We start from the raw sequence: 22,643 nt of genomic DNA, 5'->3' as shown, positions 1-22,643 counted from the left end.
ACAACTACGCCTTAAATATTATTTTAGAATAAAAAACCGTTACTCCGCACTGTTGTCAGTATGCTTTTTATGAAGTGAAGCTAACAATCTCAGTTTTCTCTCTATTTTGAGCGCACAGCGCTAGTGGAGTGCCGCAGGTCAGTGTGATAAGTGAAATAAATTATTTTGAAAACTGGTGAAGTTACGATTCGAAAGAAATTGGAATTTTTACTTATGCTGATGCTTTAAAATTTTATGGTAGGCTTAAAATAATATATATTTTGATAATTTATCATGTTCCTTTGAGTAAGCCGAAGGTTATATGTATTATTCTAGCATTTTCTGATGACCGTCTGTAGACGGTCTAAACAGTTAATGCGAAAATTTACATATTCATACCAAATATGACTTTCATTTATATATCGGCTATTTTGTAACGTATTTTTTCAAGTAATGGACAAAATGAGAAAATTTAAGTTGTCTACGATGTTGGATGAGGAGATAGAAGCATATATGATGTCAGTTGATGAGCAACTCAACGATGATGGCTTCGATAGTGACGACGATATTTCTGACCCTGACTTTCAACCTGATGAGGAGAGTACCGATAGGGCAATATTGGAGTGCTTAGATGAAATGGAGGAAGCTAACACAAGCTCTGCATTTTTGAATGCTTTGGATTTGTCTGTTTCGAGCAGGGGATATTCCGTTGAGTATGTTGGTGCAGCATATGGTGTGGACATTTCAACAGTGACATGGAAGGATAACAGAGCAGTTCGACTTGCATCGACATATGTAGGGGTGATGCCGTTTTTGAAGACCAACCCCACAGCAGTCTCAACGAAATTACCACGTTACGATCGTAAAAAAAATCGTATATCGAAGTAGACTGCCCACAAATAATAAAAGAGTACAATACCCACATGGGAGGGGTGTATGTGATGGATGGACTGATGGGACGATACCACATCCGACTTAAGACACGCAACCCAATGAACCCAATATTTTACCATTTCCTCGATATGGCCGTAACAAATGCATATATACTCTACCATCGCGTCAATTCAAGCGATAAAATTAATCTTCCAGACTTCCGCGAGAAAATCGCTTGTGGCCTTTGTTCTTTTTCGCTTCCAAAGAAAGTAGGAAGACCATCAACAACCTCCTGTCAGCCAACTACAAGCCAGGGAAAAAGGTGTGTCAGACCTATAGATCACATCAGATTTGATAACACTGGACACATTCCCGCTATGTTTGATAAATCAGGAAAAAAGAGATGCAAATATAGCAAACAGTCCGATATTCAAATATATTGCTCGAAATGTGAGATAAACTTGTGTTTGACGCCTAACAAAAATTGCTTCAAGGAATTCCACTCGAAATAAATTTCATTGATAATCTTTTAATATGATTTGTATTTTAAACCATTGCAATGTAGTATATTTTAACTTTAATTGAATTATTAAAATACATTGCTTACCAGATTTCATATTTGATTCTAGAGACGGTCAAACTTTTTTCCTCTCTAATTTCCTCATTTCGGGAATTTTATTGATCTGCAGTATTACAACATTATTCAGACTGCTAAATTCACCGGAAAATGAAATTCGTATGCATTTTAATTCGTTATTTAAAAAAAACGGTTAGAGGGTTAAGTAAAAAAAAATCTTTGTTAACTTTCCCGCAGCCCTCGACTTAGTATTTGCATTCGATTTTTTAAAGTTGCTATCGAAATTGACTCAACCAAACACAACCTTTTTGGGTGTTTAGTGGAGCTCCTCCTTCTATTTGTGGTGCGCGTCTTGATGTTGCTCCACAAAAAGCGGGACCTAGAGTTTTAAGCCGACTCCGAGCGGCAGTTAGTTTTTTATGAGGAGCTTTTTCAAGGCAGAAAAACAGTCGGAGTTCATTAAAAAATCCTTCAAGTAAATCCTGCTACAAAAACTAACTACGCGGACGAAATCCAGTACAAAGCAGGCGGACAATTAGTGGACCGGACTTTGTACAGACAGACAATTAACGACATTCATTGGGAGACTCTTACCGCCTTCCTAAGCTCCCGACCCCCGAATGCCGTTATCGGAGTCCAACAACCACCCATTGCATACGAGGAGTCGTTTCCACGACAGTCGGTTCTACATTACCGAAACGACCCGGATTTATATCCGGCCAAGGACTGTCACTCCAGCAGCATTCACCGTATGTAAGTATGGGGAATGTTTACGCTGCTACAACAGGAGCTCCAACTACCCCGAGAGTCCCGCGAAGTTTGGCACAATTACGTACTGGATACTGTAGTAGGTTAAACTCCTATCTATCTAGAATCGACCCCGACATACTAAACATATGTCCAGCATGTGAAGACACACTCACCCCCACAACACTAACCACCTTTTCCCATGCCCCATTAAACGCACTCATCTAACACCCGTCTCCCTCTGGACCCAACTTGTCTATAGACACTACACTGACAGGGCAAAATTACTGCTATAGCAACAACAACAAAAAAAACTAACTTAAATATTACAATACATATGCATAAATTTTGCTCTCAAGTTATTACAAATTTATGCACTACCTTTGGATTGATACAGTTTACGCCAATGGCAATTAAACGTTCAACAGCGTTTGCCTGCTTTACTTTATTCCATATTGAATAGGCTGCATTTGAAAATAGCTCACCGTGCGCCAATGCTTCATTATCCTACGAATAAGACAAAAACAAAATTAATTTTCTAAAAACTTTTCAATTCTTCATGACTCACCTTACATTGAAATGAAACCCAGAATTTTACATCAGGATAATCGTTTAGCAACATATCAACAACCGATTCAGCTTCCATCTACAAAGACAAATTCCAAAATATTATAACCATGCACTTGCCAACAAATCAAAGTTGCGCATACACCTGACATGGTATTGTTTCCACAGCCAAGCCGTCAACACCCTCCGCTAGACAAGCATCAATTCTCGGCCGATGCCAATTTTGTAAATCCGCGCTTGAGACACGTTCCGAATAACTGCCTTTATATTCGGAACCATCATGTAAGTGTGCACCATAGGGCCCGATCGATGCCATTATAAGTGGCAGACCAGACTCCTGCGTGCCATTCGTTTTCTCCACCATTTCGATATATTTAGATTTAGCCTCCTTGGCAAGCTGCACACTTTTACGCATCAACTGTATGCTTTCTTCACGGCTCAGTAGCAAGTGTTGCATGAAACCCTCAATGCTGGATTGATAGGTATTGGAAAGTATAATTTGAGCACCATCTATTTAGGATTACAGATTAATATATTAAGCTGGTAAAAAAAAAAATGTGTTTTCTTGTTATTTAACAAAAATATTTACTAAGTCTTGTCACTCTGCGATATTCGCATTAACCAACTCTTTGCACCTACTTACTCTGAAGAAAATCCAAATGTGTTTGCACCACAGCCGTGGGATTCTTCTGATCAAAACGTGAACCCCACAAAGGATCTCCATCGATTTTCTCCTGTACATGACGTGCTAGTTGCGTTGAAAAACCACCGCATTTCACCAAAATCCGTTGGGTCGGTGGCATCATTAAAATGGCTTAGTAATTTGTGGCGAAAATCAAACGGAAAATATAGAGCGTTGCAGCGTACGCCAATGAAAATGAGAAAGAAAATATTGCATATTAATTTTTGCTATTTGGTGTAAACAAAGACAAAATAAAAATACTTTTTACGGTTGCATAAAATGAAGAAAATTTTACCTTCAACAATGGACACGTACTTACCAGCTTCCAAGTAAATACCTTTTGATTGGGCGAGTAGGTAAATGAACAAATGAATGACACAAAGCAAGCAACGTGTTTCTTTCAATGGAAATCAAGATAACAATCGTTGTGTACCAACAACTCCTTCGCTTTTGTTATTCCAAATTCTATTTACGTATGCAATATTTATTAATCACTTTGCTTTTTTGCAACCAGATAAGTTCAGTTTTGTTTCTTTTCTTATACTAAGTCAACTTGTGCTTTCTTTGCTAAAATATAGCTTTTGCAAGCATTTTTCAGCTTTCCTACACACCCAACAAACACTTCTTAATGCTTTCTCCAAACACACAGTTTGCGCAGTACTTGTACTTACTTCAGTTTTTCAGTTCAAATATTCCATTTATCTCTTGATGTATGTACGTGCAATATCTAAAGCGATTTTTAAGGTTTTCCTCTGTATAAATTTTGCAAAATGTAATCACTGAAAAATTTAATGCATATGAATGCGCCTATTAAAAGCATATATGTGCGTACATATGTACATAAGAAAAAAAAAACGAACAAGCAACGGGATACGTCATAATGAACTCTTTTCAAATATGTAAAAACAAATCACAATCCCAAGAAACAACAAAAATCTTATTGGGTGAGTTGTCAGCCACACAATACAACAGTAGTTTAACAGCAAGTAATTGAAAAACAGCTGATTTTATCAGATCCCTTTTGTTGTTTACCTTTTTCTACTTCTGCTTCTGTTATTCTCTTGCTTTTATATACGAAAATGTCCAAAATAGAAAAGTTAAATATTTAAATGGAAGCGTAAAAGCACGCAGGTTGTTAGCTGTCATCATAGTGCATCAGCAAGTTGCGATTTTTAGATAGAAAGGGTAGGCGATAGTTCAAGGGGCGCATACTGGTTGTTGGTGTTGTTATCCGGCATAGTGACCTTGACATTCAGAGAGACAAAAACTATGTACGTATGTATGTATGTATGTGCGCACAGAAAATTCGTAAGTATTAGAGTTCGTTTTTATTTTTGTTGGAAATATTTTTCTAGGCAAAGGCAAAGTGTGTGTGTTTTTTATAACGCTTTTGGGATGGCTTATTCCTACTTTATTTTAGCTGCATAAAGATTTATATTCAAACAAAAGCAATGTAAACCATTATGTACATATGTATGTATGTAGATAAATCGATACAGTCGGCAATGAAAATATTAAGCTTCCCGGGTACAAATTCAAATTGGTTACTGTTAGCATTTACGAAATTTGTTCTTCTATGGATTTTGTATTTTCTGCATTTAATTTTATATAATAAAAAAAATAGTTTAAAAAAACTAAAAAACACGCTTTTATTGCTAATCCAACTAAAAAGTAGAAAATAAATTTTAATGACAAAGAGACCTATAATGAAGTAATAGCAAATCGAACGATCAGTCATAGTCAACTACCTCAGAACAGAATTATAACAAAAATTAAGATACAAATAGAGTAATTCAAATTAGAGTTAAAAGCGTGGGATGCATTTTGCTTCACTTTCATAACCCTCTGTACATAGGTAGTTGCCAATAGAATGATTGTAATATTTACTATATCAAGCATCCCACGCTTTTAACTCGAATTTGAATTATTCTATTTGTATCTTAATTTTTGTTATAATTCTGTTCTGAGGTAGTTGACTATGACTGATCGTTCGATTTGCTATTACTTCATTATAGGTCTCTTTGTCATTAAAATTTATTTTCTACTTTTTAGTTGGATTAGCAATAAAAGCGTGTTTTTTAGTTTTTTTTTTTAAACTATTTTTTATTATGAATGAAAATTATTGTTATCACTGCAGTCAGTGAATAAATGATTCGATATATTCGTGTTATATTTAATTCCTTTCTTATCGACTGTGAGTCTAAAGCTATGCAGTTATCGGCCGTGATAAGGAAGTAATCGGGATGAAGAACTTATTTCGTGGAGGGAGCCTGAGAAACTGATTTACAAGAATAAAAAAAGATTTTTTCATTTTACAACCAAATTCACCTTACTTTTTGCCCAAAGGTAAAAAAAGAAAATATTAATCCTGGCAATCCTAATAAGGATAATGGAAAACTTTTATCAAATTATTGCATTGTCATCGGTCCTTGATAGGTGTGCAAAATTTCAAGTCGATCAGATTTTTAGAAGCCAGTGAAAATTAAGCTCAAAGATTCCGTTACATGCATACATACATACATACATACAACCCGACCTAATAAAAGTGTGTTAAAAACACCACATATTAAATTTTGTGCGATAGAAAATTGTTCTTCATATAGGCGTGACTTGCTGAACGGTAACGTTGCCAAGTGCTACGCGCTTTTCTTAAAAACATGTAATCTATTTAGCTCCTCCTATTTGTTTTGTGCTTCTTGGTGCTATTTCACAAATGGAGGGACTTACAGTTTTTAAGCCGATTCCGAACGGCAGATGGTATTTTATGAGGACCCTTTTCATGGCAAAAATACAATTCGAAGTTTGCCATTTTCGGCCGGAGAGTGATAGCCATTGGAAAAAAAACGTTTTCTTTCAATTGGTGTTTCGTGCTCGGGTTTTGGAAACTTCGCGCTTGCGAATGGTAGTGACGCACCAAATCATTCGGCTACAGTGGGCGTTTATATTATATTTTTACTTACCTTTATAAAATTGCATCTTCATTATTTTTGTAACAATGAGAAAATGAATGAAATGAGTAGTTTTAGGATTTGAGTGTTTGTTTTCTGCTAATATTAGTTGTTCAAAACTTCATGTTTGCAAGTAGTGTATTGAAGATTACGAAGACAATATAAGCAGGGGCCGTACTCATTATAAGTATTTTCAAAAAATTAAGATTTATTAATTTTTTAATAAGCAAAATATTAATTTTGAAGTTATATTTGAGGTGAAAAGTAATTGAATTTTTTATTTGGTCCTCACAACGTAGTTATATAAGCTACATACATAATCTCTTTGATGCTACCTATGGTTATACTTTCGGGTAAGAAATCTTCTATTCAAAAAAAAAAAAGAAGAAATTCCAGCATCTTATTAAAAAAAACTTTTAATAAACTCACATAAACACCAAAGTGTTAAAAAACTTACACAGAAAAATAAACGCGTGCAGAAAAAAACAGAAATGCAATAAAGCATTTCATTCCAAACAAATGCTTAGCAGCTTGCCACAGTGTCATTCATTGTTAAGGTAAAATTTCGGGTAGAATTTTTTATTTTAGCATTTATTAATATTTTCATGTATGCATTTTTGTATTGTATATGAGTGCAGTGTACGGGTATATTACAATAAATGTATGTGTTAACATAAGTATGTATGTATGTATGTAAATATAATATTTTTATTACATATCCATTAAACATAGTTTGCTACAGTAGTGAAATTTTAAAAAATTTCTGTGAGCAAAATCAATCGATTTTTGACTTGCAGCCGTGAGAAGCTGTACACATACGAATATTCTAAGTAAAATTGAACAAAATAAAATAATATGAATATGCATATGTATATGTATATAGTATACTATGTATGTATGTGTTTTGTTTAGGCATAAGTTTAGTATATATTTATAACAAGCTTAACAATATTTGCATATATTTAACAATGTACAATATTTATCGCGCATTCCATACATTTTGTGTTTTGCATTTCTGTAAATACAGCACGGTGAATGTGGCAAAAATGCATAAATTAAATTCTTAACTCTAAACTAAATACTTTTTATAAATGTAATAAACTTTTGAATGCGGTAAGTTTAGCGCTTAGATTTGCTTTTCAATGTTACATATAAAGTTTTTATAATTTTAATGACATTCTTTAAATACTTTATTTAATAACTTATCACAAATAATAAATTCTTTTTCATTTGCATTTACACATTTTTAAAATTTATTTGCAGTTTTACATGTCTGTACATATGTAAGTATATCTGGCTTATAACACGCCGTTACAAATAATTTGCAAATAAGCATAAAAGTTTATGCTTATAAAAAAAAAAGAAAGTGGACTCTAAATTTTTAATCGATGAATGAAAAAAGAAATATTTTTATTAAAAACCTTTATTAAAAAATTAAAAAAAAAAAGTTGTTAAAAGAATTTATTATACATCTTTTTCTTTAATAAATAAAAAAAATTAATTTTTATTAAACATATTTTTAAAAATAATTTTTTTATTAAAAATAATTTACTAATTATGATAAAATCAAATCTTAAAAAAGTTTTTCTTTAATAAAAAATGTTTTTTTTAATAAAAAAATCGTTTTGATGATGAATGAAAAAATAATATTTTTTATTAAAAAATGTTATTAAAAAATTAAAAAAAAATATTTTTTATTAAAAATGTTTATTTAAAATATGTTTCTTTAATAAAAAAAATGATGTTAAAAAATGTCATTAATAAAGTTTTTTAAAAAATTAAAAAACAAATTTTTTTATTTAAAAAAATTATTAAAAATTAAAAAATAATTTTGTTAATAAGAAATATTGTTTATTATTTATTAATGACATTTTTTTAACATGATTTTTTTATTAAAGAAAAATATTTTTTTCAATTTTTTAATAACAGTTTTTAATAAAAAATATTATTTTTTCATTCTTCATCAAAATGATTTTTTTTATTAAAGAGAACCATTTTTAAGATTTGTGTAAAAAAATATACACAAAGGGCGCAAAATCAATCAACCAACTTTGTTTTTGAATAACTTTTCATTCAAAGTAAAAATTTAAAAAAAATATTTTGAGTGATAGTCTGCATACTGCAGCTGTCTACTTTACAAGCGTCAAAAATGATTGATGAAAAAATAATATTTTTTATTAAAAAATGTTATTAAAAAATTAAAAAAAATATTTTTTATTAAAAATGTTTATTTAAAATATGTTTCTTTAATAAAAAAAAAATGATGTTAAAAAATGTCATTAATAAAGTTTTTTAAAAAATTAAAAAACAAAATTTTTTATTTAAAAAAAATATTAAAAATTAAAAAACAATATTTTTTATTAAAAAAAATTATTAAAAATATTTTTAATAAAAAAATCATTTTAATAAAAAAATCATTTTTAAAAATATTTTTAATAATTTTTTCTTAATTTTTCTTAATAAGAAATATTGTTTATTATTTATTAATGACATTTTTTTAACATGATTTTTTTATTAAAGAAAAATATTTTTTTTCAATTTTTTAATAACAGTTTTTAATAAAAAATATTATTTTTTCATTCTTCATCAAAATGATTTTTTTTATTAAAGAGAACCTTTTTTAAGATTTGTGTAAAAACATATACACAAAGGGCGCAAAATCAATCAACCAACTTTGTTTTTGAATAACTTTTCATTCAAAGTAAAAATTAAAAAAAATTATTTTGAGTGATAGTCTGCACACTGCAGCTGTCTACTTTACAAGCGTCAAAAATGATTTGCGGACTACGCCATTTGCAAAAATTGTAAATCTTCCGATAGATAGAGTGATTAATTTTGCACCATCTTGTACCTTTATTTTACTTTTACGCGCTCCATTGCTGGTCTGTCTGCATACTGCAGTTGTCTACTTTACAAGCGTCAAATATGATTGGCAGGCGACACCATTTGCAAAAATTATAAATCTTCCGTTAGAGTGATTGATTTTGCGCCAACTTGTATACATATAAATTTCAGTTCTAACATTAGGTCTGTTCATGAAGCAAACAATTTTTGCAAATATCAAATTTAAGTGTTCATGTATTCGAAAAACTTGCACACCAGGGGAAAGTGAGAGAGCAAAATAACATTCCATTTAGAGGGGAAGTTGCAAGTTTTTTATTGGACTTTCAACTTGTAAGAATTTGCAAGTGAATAAAGCAGCTGATCGCAAAGTAAAAATAAACACGAACTAAAATTTGTGAATTGAGACAAAGTTTTAAATTTAAATAAAAATGTGGTTTAAAATGGAGAATGTAAGTACATATTGCAAATATATTTTAGATAAAATTTATAAAGCTTATTTGAAGTCATTTATTAAATATGGGTGGATCGGACTCACGTTTAGAAAGGAGGCAAGCAACACCGCACATTCGGCCTTGGAAAAGAACTGCAGAGGGCGTCCAAAAACTACGTGGAACCGTACAATTAATAATGAAGCATGCGAATCGTTTAGCGAATTACGATACATGGCTTGTAATAGAGAGGGCTGGAAAGGTTTTGTCGATATGCTAAGTTCCTAATTTTTCCGCCAACAATTTAATCAGCTGTTCGTAAAACTTGCAAATTTTTATTGGATTTGCGGTCGCGCATTTTTTTTAACGGGAATTCTCGGAATTTAAGTTACTGGCAAGTTCTCCTGGATTGGCGCGATAACCGCTTACGCGATTTTGTCCGAAAGTTACTGGATAATTTTTACATGAACAGACCTATTTGTTGACCGTGCAAGCTAACGTATAGTATGTACACATTTTTTAGCATTGTGTCATTTCTTCAATAATTTTGCATGCTTAGCTTCCCAATAGGAATTGTTTTTTACATTATCTTGCAACCTTGAGACTAATATAAATGATAGTTGCTGTTATTCTTGTAAAAAAAACTTTTCGTTCCTATCGAGAGAGCCTGTAAAATTACTAGTTAATCAGACCAATCTTTTCACCTTTTATACAGTAACTTTTCTCGTGCCTGTTACCATGGTGTTTGCAATTACAGTAACAAAAAAACTTAAAAAATTAAATTTTGACGAATGCGTGAAGTTTATTTAGTTAATTAATTAGTATTAAAAATAAAAAAGGAAATTAAAATATTAGTAAGAGAAATATAAAATTTTAGTATTTTTCATTTAAAAATTTCCACTAAACGCAGCTAAATATTAAAATTGTTAAAAATATTTTTTCAGCACCTTTAAGCTGGCTAATTGATTTTTTAGAACTACGTTTTTTATAGTGTCAAATTGCAATAAAAAAAATATTCGTATACTTAAAAAAAAAAAAAAAATAAATAAAAATTGAGATGATGGTAGTGTCAATGCTATAAAGTTATATGAAATTTTGACCTATTTAAGCTGTAGATATATAATTTGAATATTTAAAAAAAAATTGTGTTGCTTTAAGAAATATAAAAAAAAAAAAATGACTGCGTTGGTTCAAGTTAAAGTACTGTTGTGGTAAAATATTTCATTTATCTTATTTAGAATATGCTAATATCGTTTGTTTGCCGGAAGAGCAGCATAAGTCAAAAAATCAAAAATTCGAGCTAAGCAAGTTTTCAAATTAGAATAAATACATATTTGGGTAGTGTTAATAGATAAAAACAAAAATAATTGGCACGTACACTTCTGTTAGGTATTTGGCCGAACCCCTCCTCCTCCTATTTGTGGCGTGCGCCTTGATGTTGTGCCGCAAATGGAGGGACCTACAGTTTTAAGTCAACTCAAACGATACTGCCATGCATTTTTTACACTAAAATAACCGCCTTCACTTCTGCAAAATTTATCAAAAAAAAAAAAAACTTTGGATTGAATGAAAATGAGGTTTGGTCATTTGTGCCCTACATAAATTTTGTTTTCGATTATGACGTTCTTCCACTGAACGAGCGCTATATATGTATGTGCATATACAGGGCACCTCGAAAGCGGAGGAACCAAAAAAACTGTGTTTTATTTTATTTACTTTTATTTGACTTCGTACAAGGTGAATTCATGAAAGGTGGTGGCACTAGGCCAAGAACAACATTTTGTACATTAAAGTGTCACATCAAAATAGAGAACAAAGAAATGATTTATTTATTTAAAACAAATTGAAAACTATTCATTTATTTATCCAAAATCCTTTGAATTTAAATTCATTGAAATTTTTCAGTTTTGAATTGAAATTTCAATGTAATTAATACGTTTTGTAAGTTCTGTCTGTATACGACGAATGTATACGACAAAGCAAGAAACAATAAAGAAAAAAAAAGCAAATCAGCTGGTCTACTGCCACCACCTTAATAAGTTCCTTTTGGACTTTATAGCTGCGAAGTGTGGAAACACGCGCTCAAAATTTTTAGTTTTGTCAAAATAATTTAAATTGTTCAAAAAATTGTGGCGAAAATACCACAAAAAATTTGATCAGCAAATTTTATCAAAAGTCTGCAATTTCCACAATTTCGAGATATTTTGTAGAGCGGTAAATCAGGCGCTTAAAATAGTCGTACTTTAAAGCGCAACAGGCGAAAGTAAAAAACAAATCATATTTTTTTTTATTAAAACACAATTAAAAATAAAATTAGGAAAATTCAACAAAATTCAACAAAATTAAGAAAATTAAAAAACAATTAATTAATTTTTTTTAATTAAAATTTTGTTTTTAAAAAACCAAAAAAAAGTCATTTCTGAATTTTAGGTTTTTTGCCAAGCATACACTTTTTGTTGGTGCGCCATGCCACGACTTTTATGGAACTTATTATTTAGCCCACAAAAATATTTTATTATTGCTACCTGCTTATTTATTTATTTTTTCTTTTTTTTACTGCATAAAATGCATATCTTTTTAAAATGTCAAAATTTTCCGAAAATATGCTGCTCTTCTATTGTTCATATAAAAAATATGCATAATTTTCAAAATCCATATGAGTGTGTGTACCTTCACTATTGTGGAAGACTGTATGCATAATTGCTCATAGTATTAGGCACCATTTAAAAGTTCAAAGCTTTCAATATAAAAATCAAAAAGTAACGGCTTACTACTATAAATAATGAATTTTGTTTTTTCTCAAAGAAAAAATAATTGTTTCAAAAGCTTTTAGGTTGTAGGATTTCGTGGTGAAAAAAGTGTTATGATAAATCAAAGTTGAATATTTTGAATGCTTTCTTCGAATATAAATGTTTCTATAAATATGAACTTTTTCGCCAAGTTTAAAGCGTTTGTAACTACGCATGTATGGGTGTATTAAATATAGCATTCACATTTTTTTATGAACTTCGTTCGAAAATAATTCAATACCAGCAAAACGTTTACGAAATTTGCGTATTTACTTAATGTACATATGTATTATATATCTAGTAGGTATGTAGGTAATAGCAATATTGTTGTTCTTGCTTTTTTTTTATTGAGTAACTATCAAAGAATATTCGCACAGCGTCGTAAATGCACTTTACTTTACAATACAGTAAAAAATCAGCGACGATAAAGAATATAAATATTTTGTGTGAAGAAAAAAAATTGAATAAATAAATAATACAATAATTATTTTTCTTTCTAGTTCATTTGTTTTTTAAAGGAGTCCTTTTTTATTATTATTGTTAGTGTTTTTGTTTTTTAATTTAAAAAATTAAGTTACTTTTTTCAAAAACAAAAAAAAAATTATAGTTAGTGTTTTTGTTTTTTAATTTAAAAAATTAAGTTACTTTTTTCAAAAACAAAAAAAAAATTAATAATAACTTCTTTCCGGAGAGGAATCCGTTTCTTAATTAATATTAATTTTTTTAAATAAGATTTTAATTTTTGCAAATAAATTCTATCTTTTTTTTACTTTTATGGAAAACTTTTTTAATCAATTTTTGCTTAATTAAAATTTTTTTATAAATTTTTTGCTTTTAACGTAAGTCGCTTATAAAAATGATATTAATAATTACTTCTTTTCTGAAAGAAATCCTTTTTTTAATTATTATTGCTTTTGTTGTTTTTGTTTGAAAGTAAGATTATAATTTTTTGTAAAAATCATTCTATTTTTTTACTTTTATGAAAACATTTGTTAACAAATTTTATTATTATTTGTTAATATAATATTGTTTTTTTTTTTTTTATTTTCAACGTAGGTACAGAAAAATATAAAAAGTGAAAAAAGTTTAGTTGAAAAAAATCTTTGACTCAATTAAAATGTATCGCTACATCAATATATCGATATTTTTCATAAAATAATTGGTTAGCCTTTGATATTTCGAATTAAAAAATATAAAAAATTAATTAAAACTTATAATAAATTAATAATAATTTTTCTTTTCTGAGAGGAATCTTTTTTTAAATTATTATTATTATTATTATTTTTTAAAAAGATTTTAATTTTTGTAAAATACATTCAAATTTTTTTACTTTTGTGAAAAACTAAATTTTTGCTTATTTTCAATTTTTTTTTTACATTTTTTGCTTTTAACGTAAGTTACTTAAAAAAAAATAATAATTACTTTTCTTTTCTGAATGGAATCCTTTTTTTAATTATTATCATTCTTTTTTTTTTTTGTTGTTTGAAAGTAAGATTACAATTCTGGTAAAAATCATGCTAATTTTTTACTTTTATCAAAAACTGTATTAATAGTTTTATAAATTTATAAACAAATTTTTTATTTTCAACGTAGATACTGAAAAATATAAAAAATGAAAGGAGTTAAGTAGTTGAAAAAAATCTTTGACTCAGTTAAAATGTATCGATACATCAATATATCGATATTTTCTATAAAATAATTGGTTAATCTGTGATATTTCAAATTTGTAAGCCGATATTTTTTTATGAGACATTTAAAATGGCACGCCCCAGTTAAATTTTCTGATTTTTTTTTTAAATAAGAGATGATTCATAACTTTTGTAAAAATCATTATAATTTTTTACTTTTATGTAGAAATTTATTAATAAATTTTTGCTTATTTTTCATTAATAAATTTTTTAATTTCAGCATAAAATGAAAGAAGTTAAGTAGTTGAAAAAAATCTATAACTCAATTAAAATGTATCGATGCATCAATATATCGACATTTTCCACAAAATAAATTGCTTAGTCTTTCATATTTCGAATTTCGAAACCCATATTTTTTAATGGGACATTTAAAATTGCACGCCTCAGTTGAATTTTCTATTTTTTTAACTGTTTGTTTTAACTGTTATGTTTCGGTAAATTATCGGTCGAACAATCAATAATTTGAATTAATAAATAAATATCGATATTACATTTATCGATATAATTTCCAGCAGCAACACTTCAATGTAGAAGATATCCAAATATTTGGATGAGGCGTACATATAATTTAATTACATTTAAGAGAGACCGTCGACTGTCTTTCATTACCCGAATTAGTCTAGAATATTTTTTTGCCACAAGGTGAGCTTAACAAACAATTTCTGGCAATATTCAAACCACCATTGACGCCATACGACCAGATTTATTGGAAAAAGTAGTCAAAAATTGGGTTGATCGAATGGAGTCTGTAACTCGTAGCCGCGGAGGACAAATTCTGGTTTTCTTATTCAAAAAATGCATGCCATGAAATTATATATCGGATAATCTATCTCAAGAATTACTCATTCAGTCAACCCACTGTGCATTTTACGGTTAGCAGTGATATTCGTGAACACTTCGTTCTCTGCTTTGTTGTTGAGCTCGCCCCTCGCTGAAACGAAATTGCAAAAATTCGATAGAAACGAAATCAATCCGTTCGTTTGGTCAAAAATGTCGTATTCTTGTTACTTTGCAATGAATGGCTCAGATGGTGGAGGTAAAAAGAAAATGTTGCTTAACTGCTTTTCTCCGTTCACAAAATGTCATCAAAAACGCCGTTCCGTACAAAATTTTTGAGAAATTCAATTTTTGTTTTTCGGGCATTTTTTTCGTTATTTTAATTTTTATTCTGCCATTTGGAGGGGAGGAGAATTCAACACATCAAAGATCATAAAAATCGGTTAAACGATTCTTGAGTTATACTTGCAAATGGTGTAACTAACCCGACTTTGTTTAACATACCGTCAGCGTCAAAAGAAAGAGCGCACCACATACCTATTTATAAGCTTTGTCTATTTATTTATTTATTTATTTTGTAATTTCATGTATTTTTGTATAAAAATATAGTTTATACTACAACAAAAATCATATAAAGCAAGTTTTTGCACTTTGTACAAAATTTGTAAAAATGTGGGGAATTTGCATCGAACGTTTCACTCAGAATTTTTAGAAAAATTTTCGGATATGCAGTTTTTTATATCACTGAATTTTAGAATAATAAACTGCAAATGCCAAAAATGTGGAGTTCGCCTTAATATTAGACCGCGACTGAAAACAATTCTCAAAAATCAACGTGATAAATAGTCAAGACTTGTCTACACTTGAAAAAATGAACAAGGCCGCGTCCGAATAAAATTCTCAACAATCAGTGCATTAGTCAAAACATGTCCTGCGTGTATGTGTACACTTTCTTTTGACGTTGACTTTAAACAATTGCCGCCTCCAACCTTTTTGTGTGTGTTTGGCCAAGCTCCGCCTTCTTCTCCTACATGAAGTGCGCGTATCGATGTTTTTCCACAATTGAAGGATACCTACAGCATTATGCCGCTTCCTAACGGCATACTAGGCAGTTGGTGTTGTTTTTTATAAGGAGCTTTTTCAGCGTAGAAATACATTTGGAGATGTTTGACATTGTCTGCCGATGGCCGACCGCTATTAGAACCATTTTTGTTTTTTTCTATTATTTGCTGTTTCATGCCCGAGGTTACGAATCCGAGCAATACCGAATGTTACGCATGGACCAACCAATTCGGCTACGGCGGCCTTTCTCCTTTATTATCCTTTTACACGAATTTAATTTGACACGAGAATTTAATTTTTAGATGAATTGTTTTGTTTTAACACGATTTACAACATTTTTTAATTATTCTGGAATCTCATAGAGCAAATACAAAGCGTTTAAATTAGTCTCAGGAAAAGTCTTTGAGACTTGAATTAAAATGTGCAAGCACGAAATAAATTCTTAAGTGAACTCTAAAAATATTGTTTTAATATTCTTTTCACATTATTCTCTTTTTACACGATTTTTTTCACACGAATTTTTTGGGAACGTATCTATTTGTACGGCATTTTCAAAAACGCGTTCGAAATGCCTGGCAGCCACACAGTTTGAGTGTCTGGAGGATATCTTAAAAATAGATCCTCCTGCGCTGTTTAGGTTTGATAAAAGCGTTGACATCCTACGTCATGACTGCTTTAAATCTTAATAAAGGCCAGTCTCCCCATCTGGTGTCGCTAGAGACCAAAACGTCCCCTTAGTATAACAATAGCCTATGTGCTCATAGTCTATTATTTTTTTATTGAATTTTTGGATTCTCCATCGTCGATTTTATATGTGGTCAAAATTTTGTCAAATTCTAGTTCCACAAAGTGGGTCAAAACGTCAGTCAAAAAATAATAAATATTTACAGACATAACGAGATTTGAGTGAGAGCTACTTTCGACAAAAAGTTTGAAATTCATTTTCTCAAAACATCAAAAAATTTATAGGCTATTTTGATACCAAAGGGACGAAAAGGTCTATGCATGGCTTAAGGGGGTCTTCTAGTCTAGAAATTTGAAAAAATCGAAAATTTTTTTTTTTCATAATTTGATAGTTTAACTATTCAAAAATATCTCCCTAAAAGGATTTTTCAAAATTCGAATTATTTTCGAAGCTACAACGATTTTAGTGACGTGGCAGCTAAACTGATTTGAGGGGACGGTAAAACTTTAAACGCGTGTTTCTCGAACTACTTCGTTCGATACGGTTGTCACGATATCTCAAGTTCTAATCAACCGATTTGCTTGAAATTTGTCATGAATATTCCTTAAATATATCTCTATCGTATGAACCTCGAAAAACTGGAAATTTCAATTTTTTAATATGTGTAAACAATTCGAGAAAGCTTAAAAATAAGAGAAAAATCGACCTAAATTTTTTGAGTAGCCGCCATTTTATGGAAAAAATTTTTTTTTCCGTTTTTTCTGGTTCATACGATAATGACATTCATATTAATTAAGAATTTGTATTTTTTTTTTTCAGATGACCACAAGGGTAGAAATCGTGACGACGAGGGCACTGCCTTTTTTTCCCCCCTTCCACTTCAAGGACGCATAACTCTATCAAAATTCATTTTTTTTTTTCAAATTTATTTTGTGTGCTCCTAAAATATAAATAAATAAATGATAAAAAAATGTATCTCAAAAATATCAATAGCTTTTTTTTTATTCATCGTCAAAAAATGCTCGAAATTCGGGCCTCTAGACTAGAAGACCCCCTTAATGCTAGCCGGGCTAACCTTACCTTACCTATTGTGTAAGAATTAGGTTTATATACTTTTCCCAGCTGTCAATTTGTGATGCAGAAAACATAGGCAAAGAAAAAAACTTTTTCTTAATTAAATTACCGGAATATAAATGTAATTGAATATTATGCCATATCGATACTGTTTGTAGATATCGATTGCCCATTTACCGATAAAATTCTTCTTGTCATATGACCGATTTGCTGCATTAAAAATAATGCTGTTCACTAGCTTTCGGTGAAATAATCGATATATCGATATATCGAGACATCGATACTTATTATTTAATTAATGTTAACATTGTTGGTATATTTTCAACGAAGAGCTTTTCGTTTTTCCAATGTGCAAGCAAAAAACAAAAACAAACAATAACGGAATCTACTTTTATTGTTTTGTTTTTTCTTTTTTTCACATAAAAATTAAAAATAACAAATTCCATTTTAATGTCAACATTATTGGTACAATTTCAACTTATCCTCATATTAGAGCTTTTCGTTTTTGCAATGTACAAAAAACAAAAACAAAAAAAAAACAACGGAAACTACTTTTATTGTTTTTTTTTACATAAAAATTAAAAATAACCAATTTTCATTCCACAGATATAAAATAACTCTTTATTTTGGATTCATATACAAAAAATGACAAAATAATTATTAACCCTTAACTGACATGGTGGAGTAAATGGAGTAAAAAAGATGTTCACACCGTAAAATTATAAATTCGAAAAAGTTTTGGCTCTTTGTTATGTTTAATTAGCGAGTTTCTATGTACTTATAAAAATGTGTTTCCTATGTGCTAGGAAAAGTGATATATACTCCTTAAAAGATAACAAAAAAGTATATATTTATATGAAGCTTTAGAATTTTTTAATTATTAATTATTTTGTGCTAAATTTTTACCCTACGCTGGCAGTTGTGTAACCAAAAATTTGCCTGGAAAAGTTAATATTATTTGATTTTGCGAAAATATTATATTTGAAAATCAACATTATATTTATTTCTTTTACTGTCTCTGACCTTGGTCAAACTGTGATAAATCATTTTGAAATAAATTAAAAAAAAGATACTAAATTGAGAATACTGCTTAGAATGGCGCCATACTGACGATACACGATGACATATGCACATTTTTACGGCATTATGCGAATACTCTTTTTTCATATTTTCATATTTTCATTATTTTCGTTATTTTTCGCATACACAGTGCATTACAAAATATTCTTTATTACACTACTCTTTTCACACCCATTTTACTCATTTTCATATATTTCATCAATTCACATTTGTGTTTCACACTTACATCTCTACACTTAATTCTACGTACATACATATAAACATTCTCTATTAATTGACTTCATTTATTAGTCCTTGGAATTTTTCAATACTTTTTGTAGTACTTGCTTAAATTCGCGTTTCAACGATCGTTTCGTTTCGGCAATTCGCTTCTAGGAGAATAAATTGTTACGTCGTTTCAACGAGCCGAATTTCTTTTCGGCTTCCAACAGCATTTTCTCGTTGCGTACCACCTCGAATGGTAGGGTTTTCGACAGCCGATCGATCTCTTGATCGGAGGGGAAATCTTCGAAACTCATATTACTAAAACCAGTTTTCGCTGAATTTTGTATTGTATTCGATTGGAAGCTATTCGACATTGCCGAATTGGCCGAGGCACTTGTGCCTTTGGCGCTACTCGTGCTGCCGGTACTGGTTGCATGTTTGGAATGTTTTGTTAAATTGCTTGCGGTGTTTGTTGTAGATCGATTTTTGAAATTCTCCTCATTGTCCTCGTCGTCGTCGTCATCTTCATGTGACTGACTCTGTAGGCGTTGATGTTTTTGTTTACTGCTCGAAGTGAGCGACGAAGTCGAGCCGAGTACACTTGCGGACACAACCTTTTTATAGGTGTGACCCTTAACTTTTTGTGTTATTTTAGCCGGCAAAGTTCTCACACCTAAATGGGACTTTTCTTTTTTTGGCTTTGCCGTGGACATGGCGGTGCTGTTGTTGAGGATCCCAGTCGCCGCTGATGAAGTTGGTGGCGTGGTTCTTGATGTGGCTGCACTCATATCAGTGGCATGCGATCCATGTGAAACTACTGGTTCCGCCTCATCATCTGACGCAAAGTCCGAACAACGATCTTGAGAGATTTGTACGAAACCATTATCGGCAATGGGAAACAATGACTGGTGATCGGACGGTTGCAAATGCGCAACTGTGCTGGAAGACGCTATGGAGCTATTGCTTAGCGCATATGCGGATTTCGAGACGGAGGCGGTGTTGGAGACGGAGGAGGGGGCACTCCCAGGGATGGCGAGCACGACACCGTGTGTGCTAGGAACATGAGCATTAACTTTGAGAGATTGCTTGTGAATGGCGGCGGCAGGGGGGCCGGGTATATTGATAGATGCCGTATTTGGCGGGGGTACATTGACATTGACAAGCTTGGCGCATGCAATGTTGGTAGTGTTCGGCGTTGCAGTTGCAGGTAATTTTATATAGGCACTGCCACCTGCCGTTGCACCTACGGCGAACGCAGTCGTGGCGGCATTTTGTTGGAGTGAATTGATGTTGTTGCGATATTGCAGTGAAGAGTTCGGCAAAGGTTCGGGAGTTTTGTTTATAATGATTGAGTGATTGATTGTGACAAGTTGGGGCACGGTGGCGTTGGGCGCCGCACTTGTAAGCGTGGCAAAGGTGGGAATCGTTGCCACATTGGAATGTTGAGTTTGTGCTGGGACCACTGGGTTCGCGGGTGTGGCGACTTGGGCTTGTTTGATTTGCACAATATTGTTGCTGTGCTTATTTTGATTGGTGCTTTCTTTGCCGCCATCTGTGGAGTTTACAATAATACATTTACGAATTACCTGTGGAAATGGCTCCGAGCCAAAGAGGTCTTGTTCTTGCGCATGCACTGCACTATTCGGAAACTTCGGCTCAGCAATCGGGCGCTCCGTTGCTGCGAAATTGGTTACAAAAGTCGTCGTGGCCGCTGACTTTGCAGGCGCAGTTATAGGTTTTGCATTTGCAATCGGCTCCGCTGCTGCTGATGATATAACGGTCACTGTGCCGAAATTGGATGCACTTTGTACAGGCGGTTTGGGCGTTACAATGGACCGTGCAACTACTGGCTCGACGAAAGGATTGAAAATCGGCTCGTTGAACTCATCCAAATGCGGCGAGGGACCAGAAGGAAAGTTGGCAAAATTATCTACCGAACTGGTGCGATTACCCGCGCCCTTCACTGGCGTTGATGTCCAAATTTCCGCAGAATGTGACTGCACGGGGGGATTGCGCGCCGGCACTTTCGGCGGCACGCGGTTACTTTTTGAAGTACGTTTCTTCAAAGGTAAACCAACAGGCATTTTAAAAGGCGCCATCGCAAATACATCCAACTCCTCTGGTTTGGTATTTGCATTCTCCAACAAATTAGGCGCCGGACCACTTTCGGGTGACTCTTCCGTTTCATTACTACTTTTACCTTTCGAATCGGAATCGCCAGAGCCATAATCCAATTCATCGTCGAGTAACAGCGGCTTATCACCGAGCTTATTTAGAAATTCGTTAGACGTAGGACTAAGTTCGCTTTCGTCTTCGCGGCTGGCAATAATGCCACTCGCTTCGGCAGCAGCTGCCACAGCAGCGGCTGTGCGGTCCTTCTTGCGCATACGCACCTTAACCAACACTCTACTCACATCATCTTCATGCGTAGTGACGCTCTCGCACTCCGCGTGGTATGCCGACGAGCTGCACGTCTTCACACTTTCACTTATCCCATCCACATCCATAACAGGGCGACGGAGTCGCGTATTGCGTGTACGCACATCGTTCTCGTCGAAAAAGTCATCATCCTCGGCACGCAAATCGCTCGCCGAACCAATCGAGTCCTCACCATCCGACTTGGCGCCCGATGCTGCGGCTGCAGCGGCAGCAATAGCGGCCGCTTGCTGCTGCTGTTGCTCATGCTGCTCCAAAGCGGCATTCACTTGCTGTGCGGCCTGTTGAGCCGCCGTTGTCGGCTTCCTTGTGGAATGACGTAATTTCTTGACGATGGGCACTTTTAGCTGTGTCTTGTCGACTTTGTGATAGGCGGCCTGCTGTATCTTGTGTATAGTATCTGGTATGTTGTTGGTAACAATTTGTTTGAAAATCGCTTTCGTGCTGCTAGGGCCAGTCGTATTGCCATAGTCTTCTTGAAAGAATTCCGAATCGGAATCATCCGAAGTGGGATTATCGTTACTGCGCAATTTCTCATATTTATTACGATCGTCCAATGGGAGTTTGACAAAACCACCACCAGGAAGTGCTACCCCAGCCAAGGTGGCTATGGAATCAACATCGCCTCCACCACAACCAAGAACATCATCTAAACCGCCACCAGCGCCACCTTCTGAATCGGTTTTTAAATTATTTATCAACGAAGTTTTCTCCTCACTCGACACTTCCAAAGTGGGCGAGAGCAGCCATTTAGATGAAGCTGTCGATGAAGTGGTGCCGCAGGCCGCGGTCATATTGGCACTCACGCCGCCACTGGACGACTGTGTCAGCGATGCCGGTGGACCACCGGGGACGACGAATTTAGCTGAAAATGAGATTAAGTTCTTTTATGCAGTATTAAAAATGAACTAGTTAGCGTAGTGGTGCGTATGTATGTAGGTTTGCATACTCTTAAGTACGTATAATGACTATTTTTGTGTGGTAGCTACAGTTTTTATTTGCTTTTTGACTAATTAGGTGACAATGACTAAGAAAGACAGAAGATATATAGTTGGTTCTCTACTAAATTGACCCTGGGTGGGGACGAATTATAAGCGCGCATGGGTTGGGATGCTGTAGAGTCATTGATTTCGTGGATTGATGACCCAAGTATTTTTAAGATTTTTGCACGATATTCACACAAAAAATACAAAACAAACAAAA

At 32.6% G+C, this 22,643-nt stretch overlaps 1 protein-coding gene across 8 annotated transcripts in view; it reads right to left on the bottom strand.

The window, feature by feature from the left end:
* LOC129249386 (uncharacterized) overlaps positions 1-22,643 on the bottom strand; it is an 86,488-nt gene that overhangs the window by 974 nt on the left and 62,871 nt on the right. Inside the window, exons 1-6 of one of the 8 annotated variants that reach the window (XM_054889181.1) lie at positions 4,097-4,404; positions 3,745-4,028; positions 3,387-3,557; positions 2,889-3,253; positions 2,745-2,822; positions 2,558-2,683 (exon numbers count right to left, since the gene is read on the bottom strand). In XM_054889181.1, coding sequence (XP_054745156.1) covers positions 2,558-2,683; positions 2,745-2,822; positions 2,889-3,253; positions 3,387-3,549 — 732 coding nt within the window. In that variant the 5' untranslated portion in view covers positions 3,550-3,557; positions 3,745-4,028; positions 4,097-4,404. The other 7 variants (XM_054889180.1, XM_054889182.1, XM_054889183.1 and 4 more) reach the window with 7 other exon arrangements.

The sequence above is a fragment of the Anastrepha obliqua genome, chromosome 5 (genome assembly GCF_027943255.1).
Source record: "Anastrepha obliqua isolate idAnaObli1 chromosome 5, idAnaObli1_1.0, whole genome shotgun sequence".
Classification (NCBI taxonomy): domain Eukaryota; kingdom Metazoa; phylum Arthropoda; class Insecta; order Diptera; family Tephritidae; genus Anastrepha; species Anastrepha obliqua.
The sequence above is the reverse complement of the archived record's forward strand: the minus strand, read 5'-3'. Positions and strand labels throughout refer to the sequence as shown.